General features: G+C 39.9%; 2 protein-coding genes across 3 annotated transcripts in view; one reads left to right on the forward strand and one right to left on the reverse strand.

Annotated features, from left to right (window-relative positions):
- NSD2 (nuclear receptor binding SET domain protein 2) overlaps window positions 1-9,140 on the reverse strand; it is a 101,044-nt gene extending 91,904 nt beyond the window's left edge. Inside the window, exon 1 of the mRNA XM_085223614.1 lies at window positions 8,993-9,140. The gene's annotated coding sequence lies outside the window, so the exon portion shown is untranslated. The remainder of the gene's footprint in view (window positions 1-8,992) is intronic.
- The window catches only part of LETM1 (leucine zipper and EF-hand containing transmembrane protein 1), a 28,224-nt gene continuing 15,197 nt past the window's right edge, over window positions 8,487-21,513 (forward strand). Inside the window, exons 1-5 of one of the 2 annotated variants that reach the window (XM_085223621.1) lie at window positions 8,487-8,704; window positions 11,686-11,743; window positions 13,570-14,026; window positions 18,491-18,634; window positions 19,835-19,972. In XM_085223621.1, coding sequence (XP_085079747.1) covers window positions 8,626-8,704; window positions 11,686-11,743; window positions 13,570-14,026; window positions 18,491-18,634; window positions 19,835-19,972 — 876 coding nt within the window. In that variant the 5' untranslated portion in view covers window positions 8,487-8,625. The remainder of the gene's footprint in view (window positions 8,705-11,685; window positions 11,744-13,569; window positions 14,027-18,490; window positions 18,635-19,834; window positions 19,973-21,513) is intronic. The other variant, XM_085223622.1, reaches the window with a different exon arrangement.

Raw genomic sequence — 21,513 nt, forward strand, 5'->3', positions numbered from 1 at the left:
CTGACTTGCAATTTACAACTCAGTTCCTCCGGTTTTCATTAGCTGCCCATGGGGAATCATTTATGGTCTCGTATTCCTGCCTCTCTTTATCTGCAGAATGAAAAAGGCTTTTAAACTTAAAAGCGAGCTCAGCCATGTCCTCTCCTCAAGGAAAACCAAGAAGCAAAGTACATAGTAAAGTATGTCTAGAATTGGAAATGGGGCATAGGAAAATCAGCCCATCCCTGGTTGTGTCATATATGCTTCTCAAAATCAGTAGTTCAGGGATTTCCTGATGAAGATGTATCTAGATAAGCAAGTCTCAGAGACATTGTTGAGCCTAGCTACCATGAATTCATCTATTTTCTTTTTGAAATTTTTTTATTTTATTCTTTTTTATTCATTTATACTTCGGGGCTTTACAACATCCTGTGGCAAGAAATTCATATGAAAATGTATTTCTTTCTGTTCTTTTTGAACACTTCTCCCTGATAGACTGAATTAAGATGGTATTATGCAAAGTGGTAATAATCATTTTCTGTTCGCTTTCCTCCCACCTTCGTTATTTTCCAGACTTCTGTGCACCTCCCTGTGTTTGCAGTACAGAATGGAAGTCCCAATCTCCCTCTGTTTATACTAGGACTTCTGAATGACATGAGGGCTTTTCAGTGTTAAGCTATTAGTAGCGACAGTAGTCTTCTCTCAGCGGACTGCATAAGAACTGTTGGATAAATAAATACGTAATGCAAACTCAGAAAAGATGCATAGTTATTTCCACACACTGAAAGAAAGAAAGACAGGAAGTCTGCAGTTGATACTTTGGTGTCACAGATAGAAATGACTCGTCTAACGTGCTGTGAACCAACTCAGAGCCAAAGCAATTATCTAATGCATGTCAACCCTCAGGGTCATCTGCACTCTGCTACCCTCCCTGATGCCAGAAAAGTTCTGTGACAAACACCAGCCATCAAAAACACTTCTTCCTCTCAAACACCATGTGACCAGTTTCCAAAGTGGCCTGCAGTTGTATCCTGCTCATCTTCAAATTCCAACAGACATAGCACAGGGATACTGGGCACTACTGTGGTAGTTTAACAGCCCTAGTTTGAGGATTACAAAAAAGATGGCATAGCTCTGTTTCTCAGTGCCCTGTTAGAATCCTTAGAACAAAGCAGGCTAAAGTAATTTTAAAATAGCGTATCTGCAAAAATCCAAATATGTGCTATATACACGCTAACATTGCTAATCCAAAGCAATGTACAGAAAGGAAAAGAAATAGAGTGTACAGGACGTTTATGGACCTGGATGAGCAGCTGGCCTCACTCTGTAAGAAAACTAGGCACAGGTGCTGGGATCCAGCCCAGGGCCCTGATTCCCAGCTGGCACACTGAAAGAGGCTTCCAGCTCAGAGAGAGTTAGATGTCTGTTCCTTGGGAGGAGAGGCCTCGGAAAGGGGAGGAGGTTGTTCCCTTAGCATGACAAGAAAGCTCTGTTGCCCGAGCCAAAGGGGAATGGAGTCTTTCTTTTTTTCTTATATCTGCTGGGTATACTTCCTCTTTCATCTGTTAGATTAGTGATAAAAAATAGAAAATGAGAGATATGTGTCATATTGGAATGAGCATGAGGCTTGTAATCCTGGTTGACAAGCAGTCTGGATGGCTTACTTTTACCTGCTGCTCAGATTAGTCTGAGTTTCCCTTCCTCTATCCAGTGCAGCTGATGAACTGCGAGATATGTGTGGCCCCAGCTGTGCCTTCAGCTCTCACACAAAGCTCCCTCCTGAAGTTGCTTTCAGAGAAGAGTTTCCGGTTTGGGGGACTTTACTTCCCCAGTATACTGTTCAAATCCAACAGTAAAGCTCTTTTACATCAACTTTGGGTTTTCTTATATACAGATACAACTTGCTAGCCACGCTTTGTACAGTCACATAGCCAAGATTAAAGAATATAATGCATTACTGAGAAAAAAACAACAAAAATAGCTTTAAGGTAACAGGACGTTTGGGGGTGAATGCCTCCTCAGGCTGTCTCTAGGGGACACTATAATAGTAGTAAAGTGAATAGAGGTCTAAGACACAGGAGAGAGGTTGTGATTACATGGGAAAACCCAGACAAAGTGTCTACTGTTTCTGACTCCTGAAATTCAGCCACATAGGAAAAAAGCAGGATGCAGGCAAAGCACCACTAGCACCACTTGTGCTTGATGGCTTTTTGTTATTTTTCTATAGCTTCACATCACATTTTACCAGGTATTTCCCCTCAAGATTCTTATATACCTACACATCAGTGCAAACCAAATGTCAATAGAGCTGTATTTTACTTGCCCTGGAAGTTGCTGTTCTTCTTGTATCACATCAACAAAGATTTAGAAAACATTTATTTTCAGGCCTTTCCAATATTTTTTATATTATCTGCAAGCACCACAATTTGATCCTACAAATACCTAACTGTGCACGTTCCCTTACCATGTTGTATCTGTTAATGTTGCTAATAGCAAAGGGACATGACATGCATATGCATGCATAGGATTGGGGCCCAGCAGTTTAGGTCCTGCTGAGGTCAAGGCACAGACATTCAGACAAACACTGATTTAGAAAATTTACAGTATTAGAGGACGGTTGTAGAAAGGGAAAGCTCGCTGACCATTCCAAAGGAACCAACTCCTTTTTTAAATCTCTTAATCTGCTTTTCATTATCTCTGTGGGGAGGCCTCTTGAGAAAAGCAGCTCTTTGACTTGAATAAAGGAGGGGCTGTGGGCTTGCATGCTGGAATGGGAAGGTCATTGTATGGCAGCACAGAAGATGGGAGTGTTAGTCAGGTCAAGGAGAACAGGATAAAAAAGTGTGAGATCTGTGTTACCGCCTTGGTCTGGATTATGTAAGGTAGCGAGTTTAAACCAGGGATGGTAAACAAGAGAGAGTGATTCAAAGGCTGAAATATATTCTGGTAGGGTCATTCAGACTGATTGTTAGGAAAAAATATATGGGCTAGGACTGATAGGATCATCAGCAAAACCAGCAAGAAAGAGATAACAATAGCTGAGGCCCAAGAGGGCTAAATTCTACACAGGAATTCTTTGCTTCAGCAAATCAACCTTTCCATCCTCAATATCTTTCTTATTTGTTCTTTTAAAAGAAATGCTCAGTTCTTCCCTCCTTTCAGGCAGACAAAGCCCAAATATGCCTGGGAGACAATGAGACATAGCATTTTCCCTGCTACCCAGTGGTACAGCTGCGTACGTGTGCTTGTAATCCTCTCTCTTCTAAAGCAGTGCTTATCACAGCAGCCTCAGCTTTACCAAATTGCTAAAGAAAGTTAGGCCATTGCCACTAAAATGGCCCTTGGAAGTAGCCCATTTTTCTCCGTCTTTTATAATACAAAGCTAACAATTCTCCTACAATGGTGTGCAGCCCTTCTGTTTCTTTAATGGACACAGACTGGAAAGTATCTGTCTTGCAGGACCTTTGTATTCCCCAGCATTCCTGTAATCCCTGCTGACTTCACCAGGAGTTTTAAGATCTGTAAGGTGCGCAGGATCAGGACTACTAAATCTGGGATTGAGAGCAGGGGACCTTCCATGGTTGCAGGACTTTCTTGCCTTATTTCTTGATAGATTTATGAAAGTAGAGGTGGCAGATTTCAAGCTTTTATTGACAGTAACACAACATTTGGTGTTTTCTTAAAGACCTAACTCTGAGAGGCAGATGATGATGGCACAAGATTGTCAGCTTTCTCTGTTTCTAACTGCAGACAGGAACTTGCAAACCCTCCAGACTAAAAAAAAAAAAAAAAAAAAAAAAACAACCCACAAAAACTGGAGGCAAAGAATAACTCAAAATGCATATTTTTAAAGCCTGTAATTGATAAAATCAAATTGACGAACTGGAAGGCCTAGCAGGGAATTTTAATTACCGCACTGGTAATATTGTAGCAAAATCTCAGCCTTCCTCATATCAGCTGGCACTAACAGGTGCATTTTTCACATCAGAGATTCCTTTTGTTATCTTTTTTTTCCTCCATATTTTTCAGTGTCTAAAATAGTTTACCCATTATAGCTATTTGCTATTTTATATCTTTTTTTTTTTTTTTTTTGCTATTTATATAGTCTGAACACTGCCTACCCTTTCTCCTCTGCTCACTCCTGCCTTGCCCAGAACCTTCTAGCTTTTTCCCCATGTCCTCTTGCAGTCCTGTAGACTGCAGTGGCCCAAAACACTGTTTTGTGCAATGATTCTGCATCTTTTCAGCTTGTTTGTTTCACATAAGCTCCACCTGCTGGTTAAAGCTAGAATCTGTATGACTTTTCACTGTGACCTGCAAATACTACTTTTCCCTCACTTTAAAAATAGACCACATCCATATTCTTCCAGTGGTGTTCTCGTGTCTGCCTAAAGGTAAAATTTAATTAATGACCACGTAATCTATTATTTTACAGGGCCAATTTGGGTCAAGTTTATGCAATATTTTAAAACACTTTTTCTCTAGAATTGGAGCAGGTGATCATTCTTAGATTTGGAATGACTTTTCAACACAATATTACTGTTATGGAAATCTCACTGGCACTGCATGTAACTCCCACTGCTTCTGTGCTCTTGCTAATGTGTAGCCACTACTGCTTGGTTTTGGCACATAAGGAACAGGAATGAACTTGTGACCTGGACGTTCATAGAGAATGAGTCTGTAATCCAGCTACTACTTAAACTTTTACCTTCGGGTTTTAACATTTAGAAAGCAATGGGCTTTGTGTCGTGGGAGTCGCTCCAAAATATCTATGATTATGAATGGGAGTATTTTTAAAGAACTACTAACAATCCTTTGGTTTTCTCCCTCGAGTGGAAACTTAGTGTAACTGCCTACGCAGTAAAGTCTTTTTTTCACATTTATGCTGAACGGTGGTGAATACAGATGAGGTTGATTCCATACTGTTGAATCCTTTCAGTAAGATAACCTGGTAATTGCCATAGAAACAGATTCTGCAGACTAAAACCTTAATTCTACTTTTAAATATCTATATATAGACCTGGATCACTACAGAGTGTATAATCAGGCTGTGTAAACAAAAATGATTCTGCATCATAGAAGCAGAAAGCCTGTCTTACATCCCATCAGATGCTAATTGTGTTCCCACCTCCCCCCTCTTCCAGCCCACAGCATGACAAATTGCACCTCCTTCCCCTTCATGCACCAAGTCTTATCTCCAGTGCCTTGCTGCCAGCTCAGCTTTTCAATTTGGTGCAATGGGGAACAGAGGCCATGCGTGTGAAATGAATGTGGTCCTGGCAAGAGTGTCACAGATTTTTTATTGCTACACAGCCACTTGCACAAGGTCCTGCTACTCATTCTCCAAAAAAAAAAAAAAAAAAAAAAAGAGCAGGATCTAGCGTGTGTTTCCTGGAATGTATCTATCCTTGGGAAAAGAGTGGCAACTATGGTAAACACAGAGGGATGCCCCTTCCAACCAATATTTTTAGGAAGCCATGGGGGAATCCTGTTCCCCACAGGTATCTGCCTATATAAGTAGCTACCTTAGTTTTGCTCCCTGCTCATATTGATGTGTGTTCCCCAGTTTCTAGGCAGATCTCTAATTGAAGGTGTCTATGCCAGCAAAACACAGATGTAGGCATAATGTGTTTTTATAAATCTTACGTACGTCTCTCTTTAAACAAATAAAACATTCTTGCATTTTTTTCATATCACTTGGTTATGCTCAGATATTAGTAAATATTTTGGTGTATTATTGTGCTCTTTGTTTTTGTTGTGGTTTCCATGGTAACAAATAGAAGGCATTACTTTTGGAGCAACCTATGTAATTATTTAGCTAGCTCTCATGCTGCTATTTAAAATTCGGGGGGAAAAAAGCTGATGCTTAACAAGAAATAACAACCTTAATTTTGTTTAAATACTGCATTTGTTTTCATCCTCATTAAATCCATCTAAAAAGGGTTTGTGTTTCTTCCTTTTAATCTCACCCTATTCCTCCCAGAAAACACATAATTTTCAACAAGATGGCTGACAATTTTTCCGAACAATATGGCTGCTTTAAGAATCTGGTCTAAAATGGCTGTACTAGCTTAAGGTTTTTCAAAATAAAACCCTAATAACTATGTGTTTTCTGTCTTATTCTGTGTTCGAGTGATCTTGTGAACTTACAGGCTGCTTGAATGTACTGGAATATGCTTTTCTTTAAAGCAAAATCCAGATGTAAACCACAGTCACTGGACCTTTTCATATGGGAACAGCTCATACAATGACTTGAAAATTAATAGTTTTTTTTTTTCTTAAGCTGCATTTTACAATACCTGTTAAGTGCACAAAATCAATTAGTATTTTGAAACTGTCTGTTTGTTGAGAGAATTTTCAGTATGTATTATTTTTCCTTTTAATATATGGTAGAAAATCACACAACTTCCAGGTATAAACAAATCTGGAACAAAAGGCTGTACAGAAGCATAACTGATTCAGGTCTGAAAGGCTTGCGTGTACATTGTCTGGCATGCTGCATACCACTGAAATTAATGAAACTGTTGAGAGTCTGATTGCTCGTCTGCTTAAGTGTATTGAATCCACTGTAACCATCTGTTTGCTGTCTGAAGGCTCTTGTCAATAGTTTAATGACTTCAGAGCATATTCTTCTTGTTCTGTAGACTTCAGATAGTGTTTCTACATAATTAAGCAGCTTCGTTAAAGGAACTGCCATTAGTTGCCCCATTTCATTTAGTTTAGTTATCATCCAACCAGAAAGAAAAAAGAATAACAAGAGGAGGCTACAAATCCACTCTAGTGTGATTGGGGAGATCTTTTTTTTTAAAAAATTGCTGTAGTAACATAATGCAGTGTTGTTATGTCACACATTTTAAGCAACTTTAACCATTTAAATATATCAGACTCTTAAAAGACTTCTGCAAGTCTTGCATTATGTTTTGGAGCTATACATTTTAAAAGCAGCTCTGATAAAAAAGCACATAAATATCGGTTACATTTCTAACAATCACTAAATAAAACCAACAATAGTGGTTTTGTAGCCAATACAGTTAAAAGATACATAAGAAATGGGTATCTTGATTTATTTTAAGGTTTGGTCAATTGAATATTCCATCCTTTGATATTCTATATAATGAATCACAGAATTATGGAATCACAAATTGTAGGGGTTGGAAGGGACCTCTATAAATCATGAAGTCCAACCCCCTGCTAAAGCAGGTTCCCTACAAGATAGCACAGGTAGGCATCCAGACGGGTCTTGAATATCTCTAAAGAAGGAGATTCTACAACCTCTCTGGGCAACCTGTTACAGTGCTCTGTCACCCTCACTGAAAAGTTCTTCCACATATTTGTGTGGAACTTTCTATGTTCAAGTTTTTTACCATTGGCCCTTGTCCTATTGCCACACACCACTGTGAAGAGCCTGGCCTTATCTAATTGCTTCCCATACTTCAGATATTTATAAACATTGATCAGATCCCCTATCTTCTCCAGGCAGAACAGACCACGGTCTCTCAGCCTTTCCTCATACGGGAGATGCTCCAGGCCCTTTATCATCTTTGTTAACTTTTCAAGGAGACTCTAGGAGATCCCTGTCTTTTTTGATCTGGGGAGTCCAGAATTGGACACAGTAGTCTAAATGTGGCAGAAGAGAGAAGGAGGATCACCCCCCCTCGACCTGCTGGCCATGCTCTTTTTAATGCTTCCCAGTATACCACTGGCCTTCTCAGCCACTAGGGCACTCCACTCCTCTGCGGGGCTCCTGTCCAGCAGGTCATCCCCTAACCTGTACTGCTGCTTGTATATAAACAACATAAATTTTATTTAATTGTTCACATTTAGGAGAAACCCTGATGGTTTTCTTTAAATACATGAGCAGAACCTTTGTGTCTGTTCAGAGCTGCCCTTGAGGCAGCCATCTTGTTGCCGGTGGTGTCAGCCATCTTGTAGAGAAACACTTGCAGCAGGTTTGCCCCCATTTTCCACCCAAACTTCACGCGCCTCACTTTTAGCATTTCATTATTCTCATATTAAATGATCACTTCTGCTGTTTGATTTTGGTTGTTCCCTATGTCTCTGTGATCAAAGGTGAAGCAAAACGAATGGCACAGTTTATGCTGTTCTGAGCATATGGGTATTTGATCGAAGATGCTCACACCGGTCGGGAGCGGAGTGGTGTTTGTGGAACAACACGAATCCTCACCACAGCCAGCAGTAGCAAAGCACCGCTATTGGCTGTTGCTTTATGTACTATTTTAGCTCTACAGTATCGTAACACTCTGCAGACAGGTGCTTTTCTTCCCGTCACATCCTGCGATACACATGCCCTCAATAAAACGACCAATTGCTGAGCAGTGGTTTCAGCCTAGCCCAGCGGGGCTCACTCGGCCCCACACGCGTCACCGCCGCGGGGCCGAATCCCTTCAGCGAGAGCCCCGCCTTGCCGCCGCCGTCCTCTACGATAGGCGTCAGCACAGCACCCAGGACTACAGCTCCCGGCATGCCGCGCGCCCCGAGAACTACGCTTCCCGGCGTGCCCGGCTCCGGCGTGAGGGTGGCGCTATGCGGTCGAGCCGGCCGGGCGTTGCTGGGTGTAGCGGGGCGCGCAGCGTGCGGCGGGACACGAGCGGGCCGCACGCCCGCCGATAGCCGCCCAGCGCCAAGATGGCGTCCATGCTGCTACAGAGCTGCGGCCGGCGGGCCTGCCGCCTGCCCCGCGCGCTGCGCCGCCAGGCCCCGCTGGGTGAGGATCTCGCGGCCCTGTGTCGCCGGGGGGGCTGAGGAGAGAGCGAGGGCTGGAACGGGAGAGGCGCTTTGGGGGCTCGCGGTGCGGGCGGAGAGGTCGCGGCCCTGGGCCGGGCCCGGTGTGCGGCGTGGGGGGATGTGAGGCGCGAGGAGGGCGTCCGGTCCCGTCAGGGCCTGCGGGAGAGCCGGGCGTGCCGGGCTCGTTCCGCTGCCGTCGGGCCTTGCTGCCCCGTGGCTGCGAGGCGCTGCTCTCAGCGCTGCGCCCATCTCACCGTTTGTTCCTTACCTTACGTTATGAAAGCGGTGTTGGTTCGATTTCACCCAAGCGGCTCCGAAGGCGGTGGAAAACAAAAAGGAAGCTGAGCCATACGCGTGGTACGGTTTCTATTACTGAGATAATTTGGCAGTTGAAATGTCTCAGCGCCGTGCGGTTTAAGGACATGGAGCAGCTGATGCCCTGTGACGTCCGTCAGCCTCATGCCTGCTTTTTACGTCCGGGATCTGGAACGGCCAGGGTTTAGCTGTGGGGTGAGGAGAGCTTAGCTGTCACTGCTTTCCTGCTGGCTAGAAAGCTCATCCCGGAGAAAAACTCGTTTGCTGGAATGTTGTGGTAAAATCGGATAGCTTTTGTGCTGTAATGCTCTGTGCTTATGGTATCTTCAGTACATTTAATGGAGCATTAATCCATTATTAATATGATATTTTATGGTGTCATTTTTTCATGGAATCGTTAAGGCAATCATCAACCCATCTCCACCACATCCCTCAGTGTCCCATGTCCATGTTTCTTGAGCTCCTCCAGGGACAGTGACTGCCACTTCCCCGGGCAGCCTGTTCCAGTGCTTTGTGTCTCTGAGTGCTTTTTATGTGGTGTTTTGCTTTACTTATCTCATCTCCTTTGCTTTACAGGTCAGTAATCTAAGATTAAGTTTAGGCTAAGTGCTTCTAGGAATCCTAAATGTTCTTCCTGTACAGATCAAGCTGCTTACACTTTGTAGGGACTTCCTATCTGCAATCCCCTTATTGCAATAACAGAACACAGCTATTCTACATTACAAGCTTTCATTTTAATGTCTTATTACATTTAATGCGTTCTGATGGCATTTTTTCCATGAGGAATATGTGTATGCATATCTTTTTTGACATTCGCTTTCCCTGCTTCCCAAGCAACTCATCCTATTGCAAGTTTCTTAAGTTAACAGTGTTGAGTATGGTGAGCTGTATTCATCTTGCTCAGACATGTCTGGATTTCTCTCCTATTCCAGAGGCTAGTAGCATGAACTTTGCTCTTTTCTGAAGAAAGTAAGTATTTCACTTCAGGGCTGGGTTGCTCCCAGGTACTGCGATTACAACGTAGAGTCAGTGTAACATATAGAGATCTTGTAGTCAGAACTAGCCGACTTCAAATTAAGTTACTCTTTAGAATGCTCCGGTGACATCCGTGTTTCCGTGTGCCTGTTCACATTCCAAATGGCAATATGACATGAGTCGTTGGAGTCAGCATGTTTTCTTTTGTATAGTAACTATGGAGTTTTGTTCTTTGCCCTTTCCTTGGAATTAATGAGTCCTAGCTGGAAGACAAATAAAGCTAAATGAAAGTGTCTTGCTCTTACAGAATTTTATCAAAGAAACTTAAAGCCAACTTTGATCTTTTCCATATCGTCTCTCTTTGTTCTATGAGCACCTGTCTGTAGCAGATAATGCCCACTGCCAGTAGGACTGTCATTTTTGAGACGTGTGCTTGGTGTACTTCCTGGCACTGAGGCAGAAAAACATTATGGTTTTGGGGCTCATCTGTGAAGATCCTGAATGCTGCTGGCTTGCTCAGCTGTTCTTAGGAGCACCTTTTTGATAGGGCTTGATTCTCAGGTCAAGGAATTCAGCCACTGATCACAATGCCTTCACAGGTTCCCAAGGATGGTTTGTGAGCCAGAAGGGCTGTCTTTCCCCTGGCTCTTTTCTTGCAGTGACAGCAAGTGTCTGTTAGAGTTTCATATAATTTGAGATGGGTAAATCCTTTCCCTTTGACTTTCTAATGCTATAACTTTAATGACATCAAAGCCCATTTAGCACAATACATCCAATGATTGTTGAGAGTGTTCTTTGGTAAGTCAACTTTTTTTTTTTTTTTTTTTTTTTTCCCTCCTCTCTTCTCCTTCCGTTGTGCCTTTTGATGTCCCTACCTGATTTTGGATATTCTCTTCCTGTAATAATTAAGCTATGTTGGTGGGAAATGCTTTTGCCAGTCAGATTTGGGTATGACTACCTCTACTTCAGTTTCTCTTATAGGTTGTACCTTAGCTTTAATGTTGAAAAAGTTGACCAGTAACCTTGAAAACGGAACTTAAACCCTGCCATCTCTTGGAATTGACCAGAAGTAGTGTAGTAGGTGGTAATCCATCTGGGTCGTCTAATACTGTATTGTTGTGGAGTCATTCAAAAACTGCATTTGCTTTCAGTGAGGTTGTTCAGAGTTGCAGTTGTTTGTCCAAAGGACTCAGAAACCTGTCAGGTAATTGAAAAGTCCATGCATTACCTTGCATTCCACAAAGTTTGGCTGTATATGTGGGCAGTTTGCTTGCACACGTATGGAGGTGTCAGCCATGTTACAGAAGGGCTTCCTGCCTGTTTTTCCATTGTATCCTATGAGTCAGAAGATTGCAGACAGAGAAATGTGGAGAACATGCCATGTACTTTGATTCCTGGTGGAATAGGATGAGGTTTTTGGTCTTCAGCACTTCACTTGCGATTGTCAAAGAAAAGCTCCTCTTTCTTGGACATTTGAGATGAACAGTCATCCCCAGTGTGAATGTGCTTACAATAAAAATCCAGTTGCATAACAGCAGTTTCTTTGTATTTTTATTGGTAACTGCTTCTTAGTAAGACTGGTCTTTTTAGATCACATTTGTGTACAATTCAATATATGGATAAATGTTTTTCCAAATTCAGAGTGAATGCTAATAATTGGTGTTTTTCTAGGTAACCTGGGAGATCGGGCTTGTCTTAGTTGTTCATCCCTGAGGTTGGCAAACAAAATGTAAGTAAATACGAAACATTTTTTCTAAGCTCAGAGCTGTACCAAACTCTTGGTTATTACACTGTAACAAAACACTGGTTTCACTTACATACTCAAAGTGTGAAAATACCAGCTTTATCCTGTTACTGACAGACATAAAGAAGTCTGAGAATAATTCTCTTCACCTAACTGATTGTATGTGGGAGAAAGTGGTATATTTTCCTTTTTCATCCACTTTCACTCTGTGTTTCCTTAAGATGTGAAAGCAGTGGAGTATTATTTTTCTGTTCTTGCCTGATTCCAAGTGACATAATGCATATCGTGAGTTCCATGCATCCTTTCTCCATGGAGTTCCTTAGTGTCTTAAGCATTTAATCAAGGAATCAAGGCTAGTTTGAAATACATAGTTGTCAGTTGGAACTTAGTCACTTGAGCTGTGTCTTGGTCAAACCAAGGCAGTGTTCTGTACATTACAGCCTTGACTGAGGCTCATTGAGGAGATTATGGTTTCTTTTGCAAGTAAATCCAGTTGTTCTGTGCTCTTATGTCACAAAAGGAGCTGGATGAGAGAGTCCATTCTCCTTCTGACCTGCCTTACAAGTCATATTTATGGATATAAATTTTCTAATGCTTTTTGTTGGAATATTAAAATATGTTGTCTAGTTTATTTAGTCTGACTGTTCAGTAAACAGTGACCATTCCTCAGTTTTGTAAGTTTCTATTTTATCATAAGGGTCTTGCTGTCTGATACAAAACATAAAGCGATTCCTTTCTTCTTCAGTCTTGTTAGTTCTGTATCACTTACTACATAATTAGTTGTGAGAGGTTTTAATATACAGACCTCTTTCAAGTCTCAGTTAGCTTTTTTTATAGATTGCTATGACATCTCTCTTTGGGAAGTATAAAAACTTACTGATTTACTTCTGTAATATTAACAGAACAGTTTTTAGGTTGTGGGTTGATTTGTTTGTTTATTTTGAGAAGCTCTTGTGCTGAAAGCTGCTGTTACTGTGATGTTGCTCCTCAAAATAAAATAAACTGATGCCTGCACACAGCTCAGATCCAAAGCAGGGGACTTCAATAATACCAGTACTTGAGGAGAGCTTGGGAAAGGAGCTCTGTGTCCAACATCTTGTAGTGGAAGTGTGTTTAAGGAGATGCATTTCTTGTGTTTTCTAATGTGTATCTACTGTTTCAGGTTATTTAATAACACTTTCCTTCTGACTTCAGTTTGCATTTAATATAAGAGAAAGAACCACATTCTGTTAGTCCTGTGTGCACCACCTCAGAATGACAATGGAAGTTCACGTGTAAAGTTTCTTCTGAAAAAAAAAAAATAACAAGATCTGGGGAGAGAGTAAGGGAGGAATTCCAATGAAATCAGATCTCTCTGATGCTAATCCTCTTCCCCTAACTCAGTACCTGACCCAAGCCTACAGTCTGCAGTATCTTAACTGTTTTGTTTAAATGAAAGAAATAATAGTAGGGGCTTTATGTTACTTTGGTTTTACAAATTTATTTTCAAGTGGAAAGCACTTCTGTTTGCTGCTTTTCATTTAAGTTGAGTAAAATAAGTTACCTTTTCCAAGAAGTTTAAAGGAGAATCCACTGCAGTTGGATTTCTTCAGGTTTTGTTTTTTGTTTTGGTTTTGTTTGGTTGGTTTTTGTTTGGTGGGTTTGTTTGATTTGTTGCAAAGTAGAGCAAAACGCTGCTTTCAGGTTTAGACATCCTGATCTTGAGACTTGTAAATAAATCTCATTAAATAAGTGGTGTATACATATATATTCCCCAACCAACGCACCATGTGTTGTTAGTTTTTAATGCTCTTTCTTCTTTTCTTTTGAAGGACTGTACACTTTAAATATTGCACTGGTGTCGCTCCTGTTTACACGTACTCCAAAAAAGATCACTACTGCTGTTGGACTAAAGCATCGGAACGAACGTACTTTACTCTTATGAGCTCTTCTGGCTCATGGATGCCTCTGGCAGCCATGGGTGTTTTAGGACCCAAGTATCTTCCAGTTAGGTGGTGGCATTCTTCACGTTCTCTTCAAGATGACTCCATAGTTGAGAAGTCCCTGAAGTCCTTAAAGGACAAAAACAAGAAGTTGGAAGAAGGAGGTCCTGTATATAGTCCAACAGAAGTGGAAGTTGTGAAAAAATCTATTGGACAGAGGATTGTGGATGAGCTAAAGCACTATTACCATGGTTTTCGATTACTCTGGATTGACACAAAAATAGCTGCAAGGATGCTCTGGCGAATATTACATGGAAATACTCTGTCACGTCGAGAACGGAGACAGGTACTGAGGAAATACCGATTTCATTTTAGTATCCTTAATGATTGCTCCATTTTATTTAACCTGAACTCATTCTTTGTTGCGTTTTGTTCTTTGGCTTTGTGAATTTCCCTCCTTTGCCTCATGTAGACACTAAGAACTTCTGATTTGATTCCCAACTGTTTTAAGTCTTGTCCCCCCGATATAGCTCTTTGAACCTGCCATTAAAACAACAAAATATTCAGTTTAGAAATGTGACTATTCTGTTTCTAAATGATACGTGAGCATATGTATCTTCTCTTGCTCTGTATCTGGAGGAAAAAAAAGTTGGAGATAATTTTTTTTTTTTTTGCTAGTTAGAAAAGCAGATTTTTCTGCTTTGGCATACGGGCAGCAACTGTGGTTTCTTCTCAAGTTCCCATCCAGTTACATGTGTAAACATGATCAATTTCTCTATTTTATGTTTTTAGCTGAAAAGATGGAGGCAAAACACTTCTAGCAAAGGTTGGTTTTGTGCCGACTTGGTTCTAAAAGCAAAACCAAAAAAAGAAAATAAAGTAGAAGATGTAGTTTAACTTCATGGTTAACTGTGGTATTATTTCCATTTCAGTTCTAAATGTGTTTGTGAGATAATCCTACTCCGAATAGATAACTTGAGAAAAGTCTTTGTTTTACACTTCTGTTTTCCACGTGCCATGCAGCTTACAGTCTTTGAAATTGTGTAAAGATGACAATTTTAAAAAAGTTTTAAAGAACGTTTGAGAAGAGGATTTAGACAATATATGTAAACGTGTTATACAGATAATCAGATTGACTTCTTTAAAAACACAAAACAAAAACACTTCATCTGGTATTGAAAAAATTGTGTTGGATGAGATGTTGGAGAATAAAATGTGTTTGTATTATGGCAGCAGGAGTGGTTGGTCCCTCTGGTAATTAAGTATAAATGTCTGCAGGTTGGTATGCTACAGAGGCAATGTGTTAGATTCACATCTGCATGTCTAAAAACATTCCTAAATGTTCAAAAATATGAATGCTTTAATGATTGGTTATTTAATTATTGATAAGCTTAGCTGCATAATTGAGCATTTTCATGGATAATTTGAAAACAGCACATCTCAGTGAACTATGCACAAATGTTTCTTTTTGTATATCCACCAGATCAGACAAACGACAGAAAGATATGTGTGGTGGTTTTCATCACTTATTGTGTCTGGGCTCTCTGCAGCAGCAGTGGTTGATGCCATTTGGTCCCAGCATTTTCACGCTACTTATTTTTGTTCTACTCTTTAATGCTGGTGTAAGAGTGTATTTGGCAGCTGAGCCAGTTGAAGCGTTGCTCAGCAATAAATTTAAAAGTGTATGCTGACATAAGGCAGGGGATTATGTAGTGCCAAGAAAGAGCAGCTGAGGAGAGCAGGGGAAACGAGGACAGCAGGACCTTGGGAAGTTCTTGTTCAGGGCTCTAGAGTACCGGGAAGACCAAGCAAGAGCAGTTAATTCACAGATGTCTTCCATAAGGCAGGACTGGAACCATTGGCTTTTCTGCCTGTTTCAGATCTGCTGAGCCATACTTCTGAGAAATTGCACAAACAGGAAAAAGGAGAAATCCCACAGAAGTATTTCTGCTGAAAGATGAGAAGTGTGTACTAGAAGGCTTGAACAGGAGCAATGTGTTATCTTTGGATGAGCACGCCCTATCCAGTCAGTAGAGGAATTTATTCACTAGATTCCTCTTCAGTGCTGCCGTTCAGTGAGCATAGAGCTGTCTTTCTCATAGTTGTGTAGTTGTTTGGCCTTCCTGAATTTTATTTATTGCAGATGAGAGCTTCCACTGTTGATTATCTTATTTTAAATAAAACAGAAGTTTCTTGCATAGATAAAGTTGGTGTTTAGATTGGTAAAGCTTCTCTAATGATGAAATCTGTGGGCATTCCAGTGCAGAAATTGTAGGGAAAAATAATTTGAAGAACTACAGCTGTTTTACTTTCTCAATCTAAGCTGTGTACATTCTTCATACGGAGGTAGAGGATGTCCTGCCTCTGGAATGGAAGAGTCGTGATAAGCCTTGAACCCAGGTCAGTGAAGAGCAAACTGGTCTACAGCTGAACGAAACTCCTTGCACGTGCTTCTTTAAAGCCTTATTTAGGTTTGTTTCAGCACAGGTTTTTTTTGTTTGTTTGTTTTTAAATCAGATCATCCTTAAATTGTAGTGTGACAACTGATTTTAAAGTCTTAAATCTTTGGTACCAGGTATGTAAGAGCTGCGCCTGAAATTCCTAGTATTTGAAGTGCATACTGCTTTAAATGTAATAAACAATGTCTGAACCAACAGTCCTAGAAAATCTTATCTTCACTCAAATTGACAAATGAGTTACTTCTGCTTGCCTTTTCCTTCCTCTTTGGAAGCAATAATGGAAAGATATCTGAGCAATCTAACCACATTAACAAGCAGTTGCAGCGTAGTTAACGCAAGGAAGCTATTGCTTATGTAAACCAAAACTCAGTTACAAAATTCTGCTTGTACAATTGCTGGCAGGCTTTAGATTCAACAGCATCACTTATGTACACTTAGATGGTAAGTCAGGAAAAGTTAAATGTGTAAAATATGATACTGACTGTTTAAAAACTAATTTCTCTAATGATGCTTTTTGCAGCAGGGATGTTCAGGGCATTAAATGCTATAGAATTGGTGTCAAATATATTGGCTCTGCAGAGCCTTCTGTCCTGCAGAAGAGTGAAGAGTGGAGTGGTGCAGTACATGAGCTGTAGCAGCAGGTACAGAGCAATCACAAGTTCTTCATGCTACTGCCAAGCAATGTGTGGAATTGTGCACCATTGTATTCAGTTTCTGTGCAGAGCTCTTAGTGCAGGTCCGTGATTTATGTAAGCTGAGCCAGGACTGTGCTGCTGCAGCCTGGCTTGGTGCTTAAATGCAAGATGTTCCCCTTGCTTACTCTGTTTCCTTTTGTTTTGCACTGATCTGCATCTTGTGTGTGTGTTTATGGGTTAGTTTTAGCTGAATTGGAGGTGTGCCTGCTAGTGCACATTTAATATAGCATCTCAGGTTAACTTAATCTGGTCGTAAAACTGCTTCCTTAGATTTGGATTTCATCTTAGATGAGTACCTTCAGTACCTACATATAGAGAGTTAGTAGAAATAGGAGCAGTATATTGCATTCTGTATATTTTTTTGAAGGGAAAATGTCTGTTCTTCTGACTCTTAACATTCCCTTCTGAACTTTCTTACATCCTTTTGAACTCTCTGGTTGTCATTTATCTGCTATTGTTGGAGTGAATGGAAATGCCTTTGAGTCTGCAAACAATGGACAAAGCTTCCTTTCTGGGAAACTGCATTTTTTTTTTTAATATAGAAAGAAAAATGCCGGCCTTTACATCTGCAAAGCTTGTGCTCAGGCTGCATATAATACTTCTGGATGGTTTTATGCTGAAAAAATGGATTAAAGCTGTATTGGTTTTGTACTCTAGCAAGGCTGTTCCGTAGCAACATGCAGCCTGTACTGGCTGTTACTCTCCAGATTGGCACAAGCTGTGGGGAGGTGATGCAGGGGGGAAACACACATTTACTTGTGTGGTAGCATTTCTGTTACTATTTTTTGCCAGTCATAACTGTGTTTATTAAGTCATAGTGGTGACTGACAGTGCTGGGACAGTAGTGCACTTCTGGCCTTCAGTCTCTGATTTAGAAACTGATTTTATTCCCAGGAACTGGTTATTTATGTTATAAAACAGCACACTTCTCTAATACAAACAAAATTACTAAGCTCCACAGTCGTAAAAAAAAATTGATTTTTAGACTGTACAACCTAATACATGTACAAAAATCAAAAGGATGATATTTATTTCAGGCCATTCACAACTCAATAACTAATACAGCTGCCTGCTGCAGTGGGCTACTGCTCTAGAAAAGCCATGATTGAAAAACAACAACAAAAAACAACAACAAAACATCCCTCTGGAAAGCAGAGCTCATTACCCTGGATTTAAATGTATGTTACAATTGTTAGAAGGCAGAGGGGAGGAGCCCTTCATTTTACTCTTGATTACTCAGTCCACAGCAGCTCATGCATGTAAGAAGTGATGGAGCACAAATAAAGATGAATAAAAGAGGTTAAGCAGCTTTAACAACAACAAATGACCACCTCCTGTTTTCAGGTGCTTTTAAGAGGTTTAAATGAGATACTTGCTCAGTAATCCTATTGAGACACAGTGAAGGTTTTGAAATGCTTTCTATGGTATTGAAAATGGTAACTCCAGTGCTCTGTAGCATATGGTAACTATAAGAAAAAGATACCAAAAATTGACTGACTTCTTCACATTCTTTCTTTCTGTGTTTATATCCTTTCTAGCACTTTCTAGTCAATACACGTGTGCAGGTGTTAGTGGTAAGGCAGCTGAGAACATCAAGGGTTTTTAAATAAATATATGAAACTTTGCTTATCTGTACATTTGTTTTATTTCTTCCAGTTTCTTCGGATATGTGCTGATCTCTTCCGCTTGGTTCCTTTCCTCGTTTTTCTTGTTGTCCCATTTATGGAGTTTCTGCTTCCAGTAGCTCTGAAGTTGTTCCCTAATATGCTTCCCTCTACGTTTGAGACGAAGTCTAAAAAGGTAAGTCTGAATTTGTGATCCAGGAAGATGTTTGGAAGAACTTACGCTTATGCTGTGAATGTTATCTGAACGTATTTTATACCTGCTGCACCTGTTTGTAGTATCTCATAATAAAAGCAGTCATTTAATTCTTGGTTGTAGGATGAAGTGTGTTTTCTTCTGAAAAATATGGTGTTATAAGCAACAAGCATTGCAGTGGTTCGTTTTTATTTTTATTTTATGGGGTAGGAAAATGCATATATTGTTACAGTCCAGATCACAGTTTACAAATTATTTTAGTCTAAAAAGATTTCAGCAAGAAAATTTGGCAACTTACATTCCATTGATACTGAGCTCTTCTAATGATGTGTAGAGCTTTATATTACTGTATAAAATTATAATATATTACTACTAAATAAACAGTTAAGCCAAAGTAAAATTTATCAAAGTAAAAGTTATCAAGAGATAAGGAATAAAGAGATGAGCATTATAATCTAATCTAATAATATATGAGCATTATTGGTAGTTATGCATTTCAGTAGGGTTAGGTGGTCAGGATTTTAAAGTAAACAGAGCTTCAGTATTTGCTGAATTGTGTTTCAGTTTCTTGTTTTGTCATATATGGATGGAAAAGAAAATTGTTTTTTAAAATATGAACAGGTGAAAAGCTGCTTAATTTATGAAATAAAAACAGGAAATAATATTCAAAAGTTCCATATACGAGCAATTAAACTTGAAATGTGTTTCTGTAAGACAGAGGGATTTTAATGCTGAGCACTCCAAATGACCTAGTGTAGACCTGTGTTCCGAGTATTTTTTTATTCTGGTATTTGACCTAAGTAATGTTTTAGCTGCATCCAACACTTATTTTAGTTCATTATCAACGATGACTATAATCAAAGTATTGGTGAATGTTTTTTGTCTGCCTTCATGCTGTTTTGATAGGTGCATGTCAGCAGTAGTAGGTGAGGCCTTAAGATGTGCTTTCCTGTTGGCATTGCACCTCGAGCTTCATGGAGCCTCCAGCTGGTTGGCCTGTCTTTCAGTGTGATTTGGTGATCTTTGTGTCCTCTTGTGAAGTGTGTTACAGCAGAAGTTCAGAAACAGTGTATAAATAACTTGTCTGAGGGCAGAAATTGTGGTATTTTAGCACAGATATTTCTGGGTGAAACCTAAAAACCAACGTTGTTTTTTCTTTTTTTGCTTCTTTGTTTTTAACAGGAGGAAAGATTAAAGAAACAACTGAGAGTAAAGCTTGAATTAGCTAAATTCCTTCAAGATACAATTGAGGAGATGGCCTTAAAAAATAAGGCAGCTAAAGGAAATGTTACAAAAGATTTTTCAACATTCTTTCAAAAGGTAATTGTCTCTTTTTTTTTTTTTTTTTAAAGCTTTTTTTTGTTTGTTCCAACCCCTGCTATGGGCAGCCACGTCCCCCTCTAGACCAGGTTGCTCAGAGCTCCATCCAGCCTGGCCTTGGATGCTTCCAGGGAGGGGGTATTCTTTTCTTCTTATTTCTTTATTCATTAGTTAATTCAGACATCAAAAAGATAACATGTGCAGTGAGTGGTAGCTCATGTTGTTTTTGGCCTGTTTTTATGAACTTTGAGTATAAAATGTGAAAAAATTATTTCCTAATTACCTGATTAAAACTCATTGGGGAAGTGTAAAATTTGCACTCCCCCTCCCCCCTTTTTTTTTTTTTTGTTATATTTAATCCTGCGTATAAAAATGTTGTTTCTCAGCAGTTTCTGTGCTGCTGAAATCCTTCATGATAATGACTAGAACTTGGGATTTTCCTGATATGTTTGGTACAAAATTTCTCGTATTAGCAAGCAGGTGCTGGAATAAAGATTGAACGTCAGATATCTGCGTCCAAAATTGACTGTCTTTTAGCTTGTTAGTGTTTCCTTTCACTGAGTTGGAGGTAAGCTATTCTCTGGGGAGATAAAGAATATCTTCCTAAATGTTCTCAGCATAGAATTCATCTCCATCCACGCACGTTTATGATTTCTGTAGTCATGGAGCTGTCAAGACAATAACTATCTGCTACTGGCAGAGGCTGGGAGTATGGCTGAGAGTTTTAAGCACTATAAAGGTCACCAAACTCCAGGTATTTTAGACTGGGCTTTTCAAGCTTGAGCTTTTCCTGAGAATAAAGTTTTTAGAAGATGAAGTAATAAGTTGATGGCAGCAAATGGGTTACCTCAGATAATGGTAGTGCTGTTGAATGGTTGTGCAAGTATCTGCTTGCAAAGGCCATGTACTTGCAAACTTATTTGCAGTCATTTGTTTCTATTCTTCATGTGCAGAAGATCTTGACTGGTTAGTTACAATGACTAGCAGCTGAAGCATGCCTCTAGTCTTTGTGGACTCTGGGGAACATGCCACTGTTATGATTCATATTTGGAGCATTTCATTTTTATCTGAAACAACTTCTCAGAATTTAAATTCAAAGGTTGATTTCTATGGAAATTAACATGTATCACTCCACACTTGCTAAGGGGAGTTCCAACTTCTTGTGATGACTAAAAAGAAGCGTCAGGATCTGCTTTCCTTATGCGTGGGTGTGCTTTTTATGACCATAACTTTCTTGTTTGTGCTACAGAGATGAACTTTATTGATGTCATTTTGCTGTAATAAGAAATACAAAAGAAAGGTGAAATGTTTCCCCACCTTTCTGCTGTTCTCTTATGCTGCTTCTGTGGTGAAGTATTTGCCAGGAACCATGAATTACAGTCATAACATGTTTCCTTCAGAATTCCAGAACGTACCTGCCTTGCTTTGGAACTCAAGATGAAGTTTGTGTGCAGTCTCAGGAAATAGGCTGTTTTCCTTTTTTGTGCAATCATACAATCATTTGAATTGCAAAGGACCCCTCAAAGGCCATCTAGTCCAAC

The sequence above is a fragment of the Meleagris gallopavo genome, chromosome 4, assembly GCF_905368555.1.
Source record: "Meleagris gallopavo chromosome 4, MGAL_WU_HG_1.1, whole genome shotgun sequence".
NCBI lineage: Eukaryota > Metazoa > Chordata > Aves > Galliformes > Phasianidae > Meleagris > Meleagris gallopavo.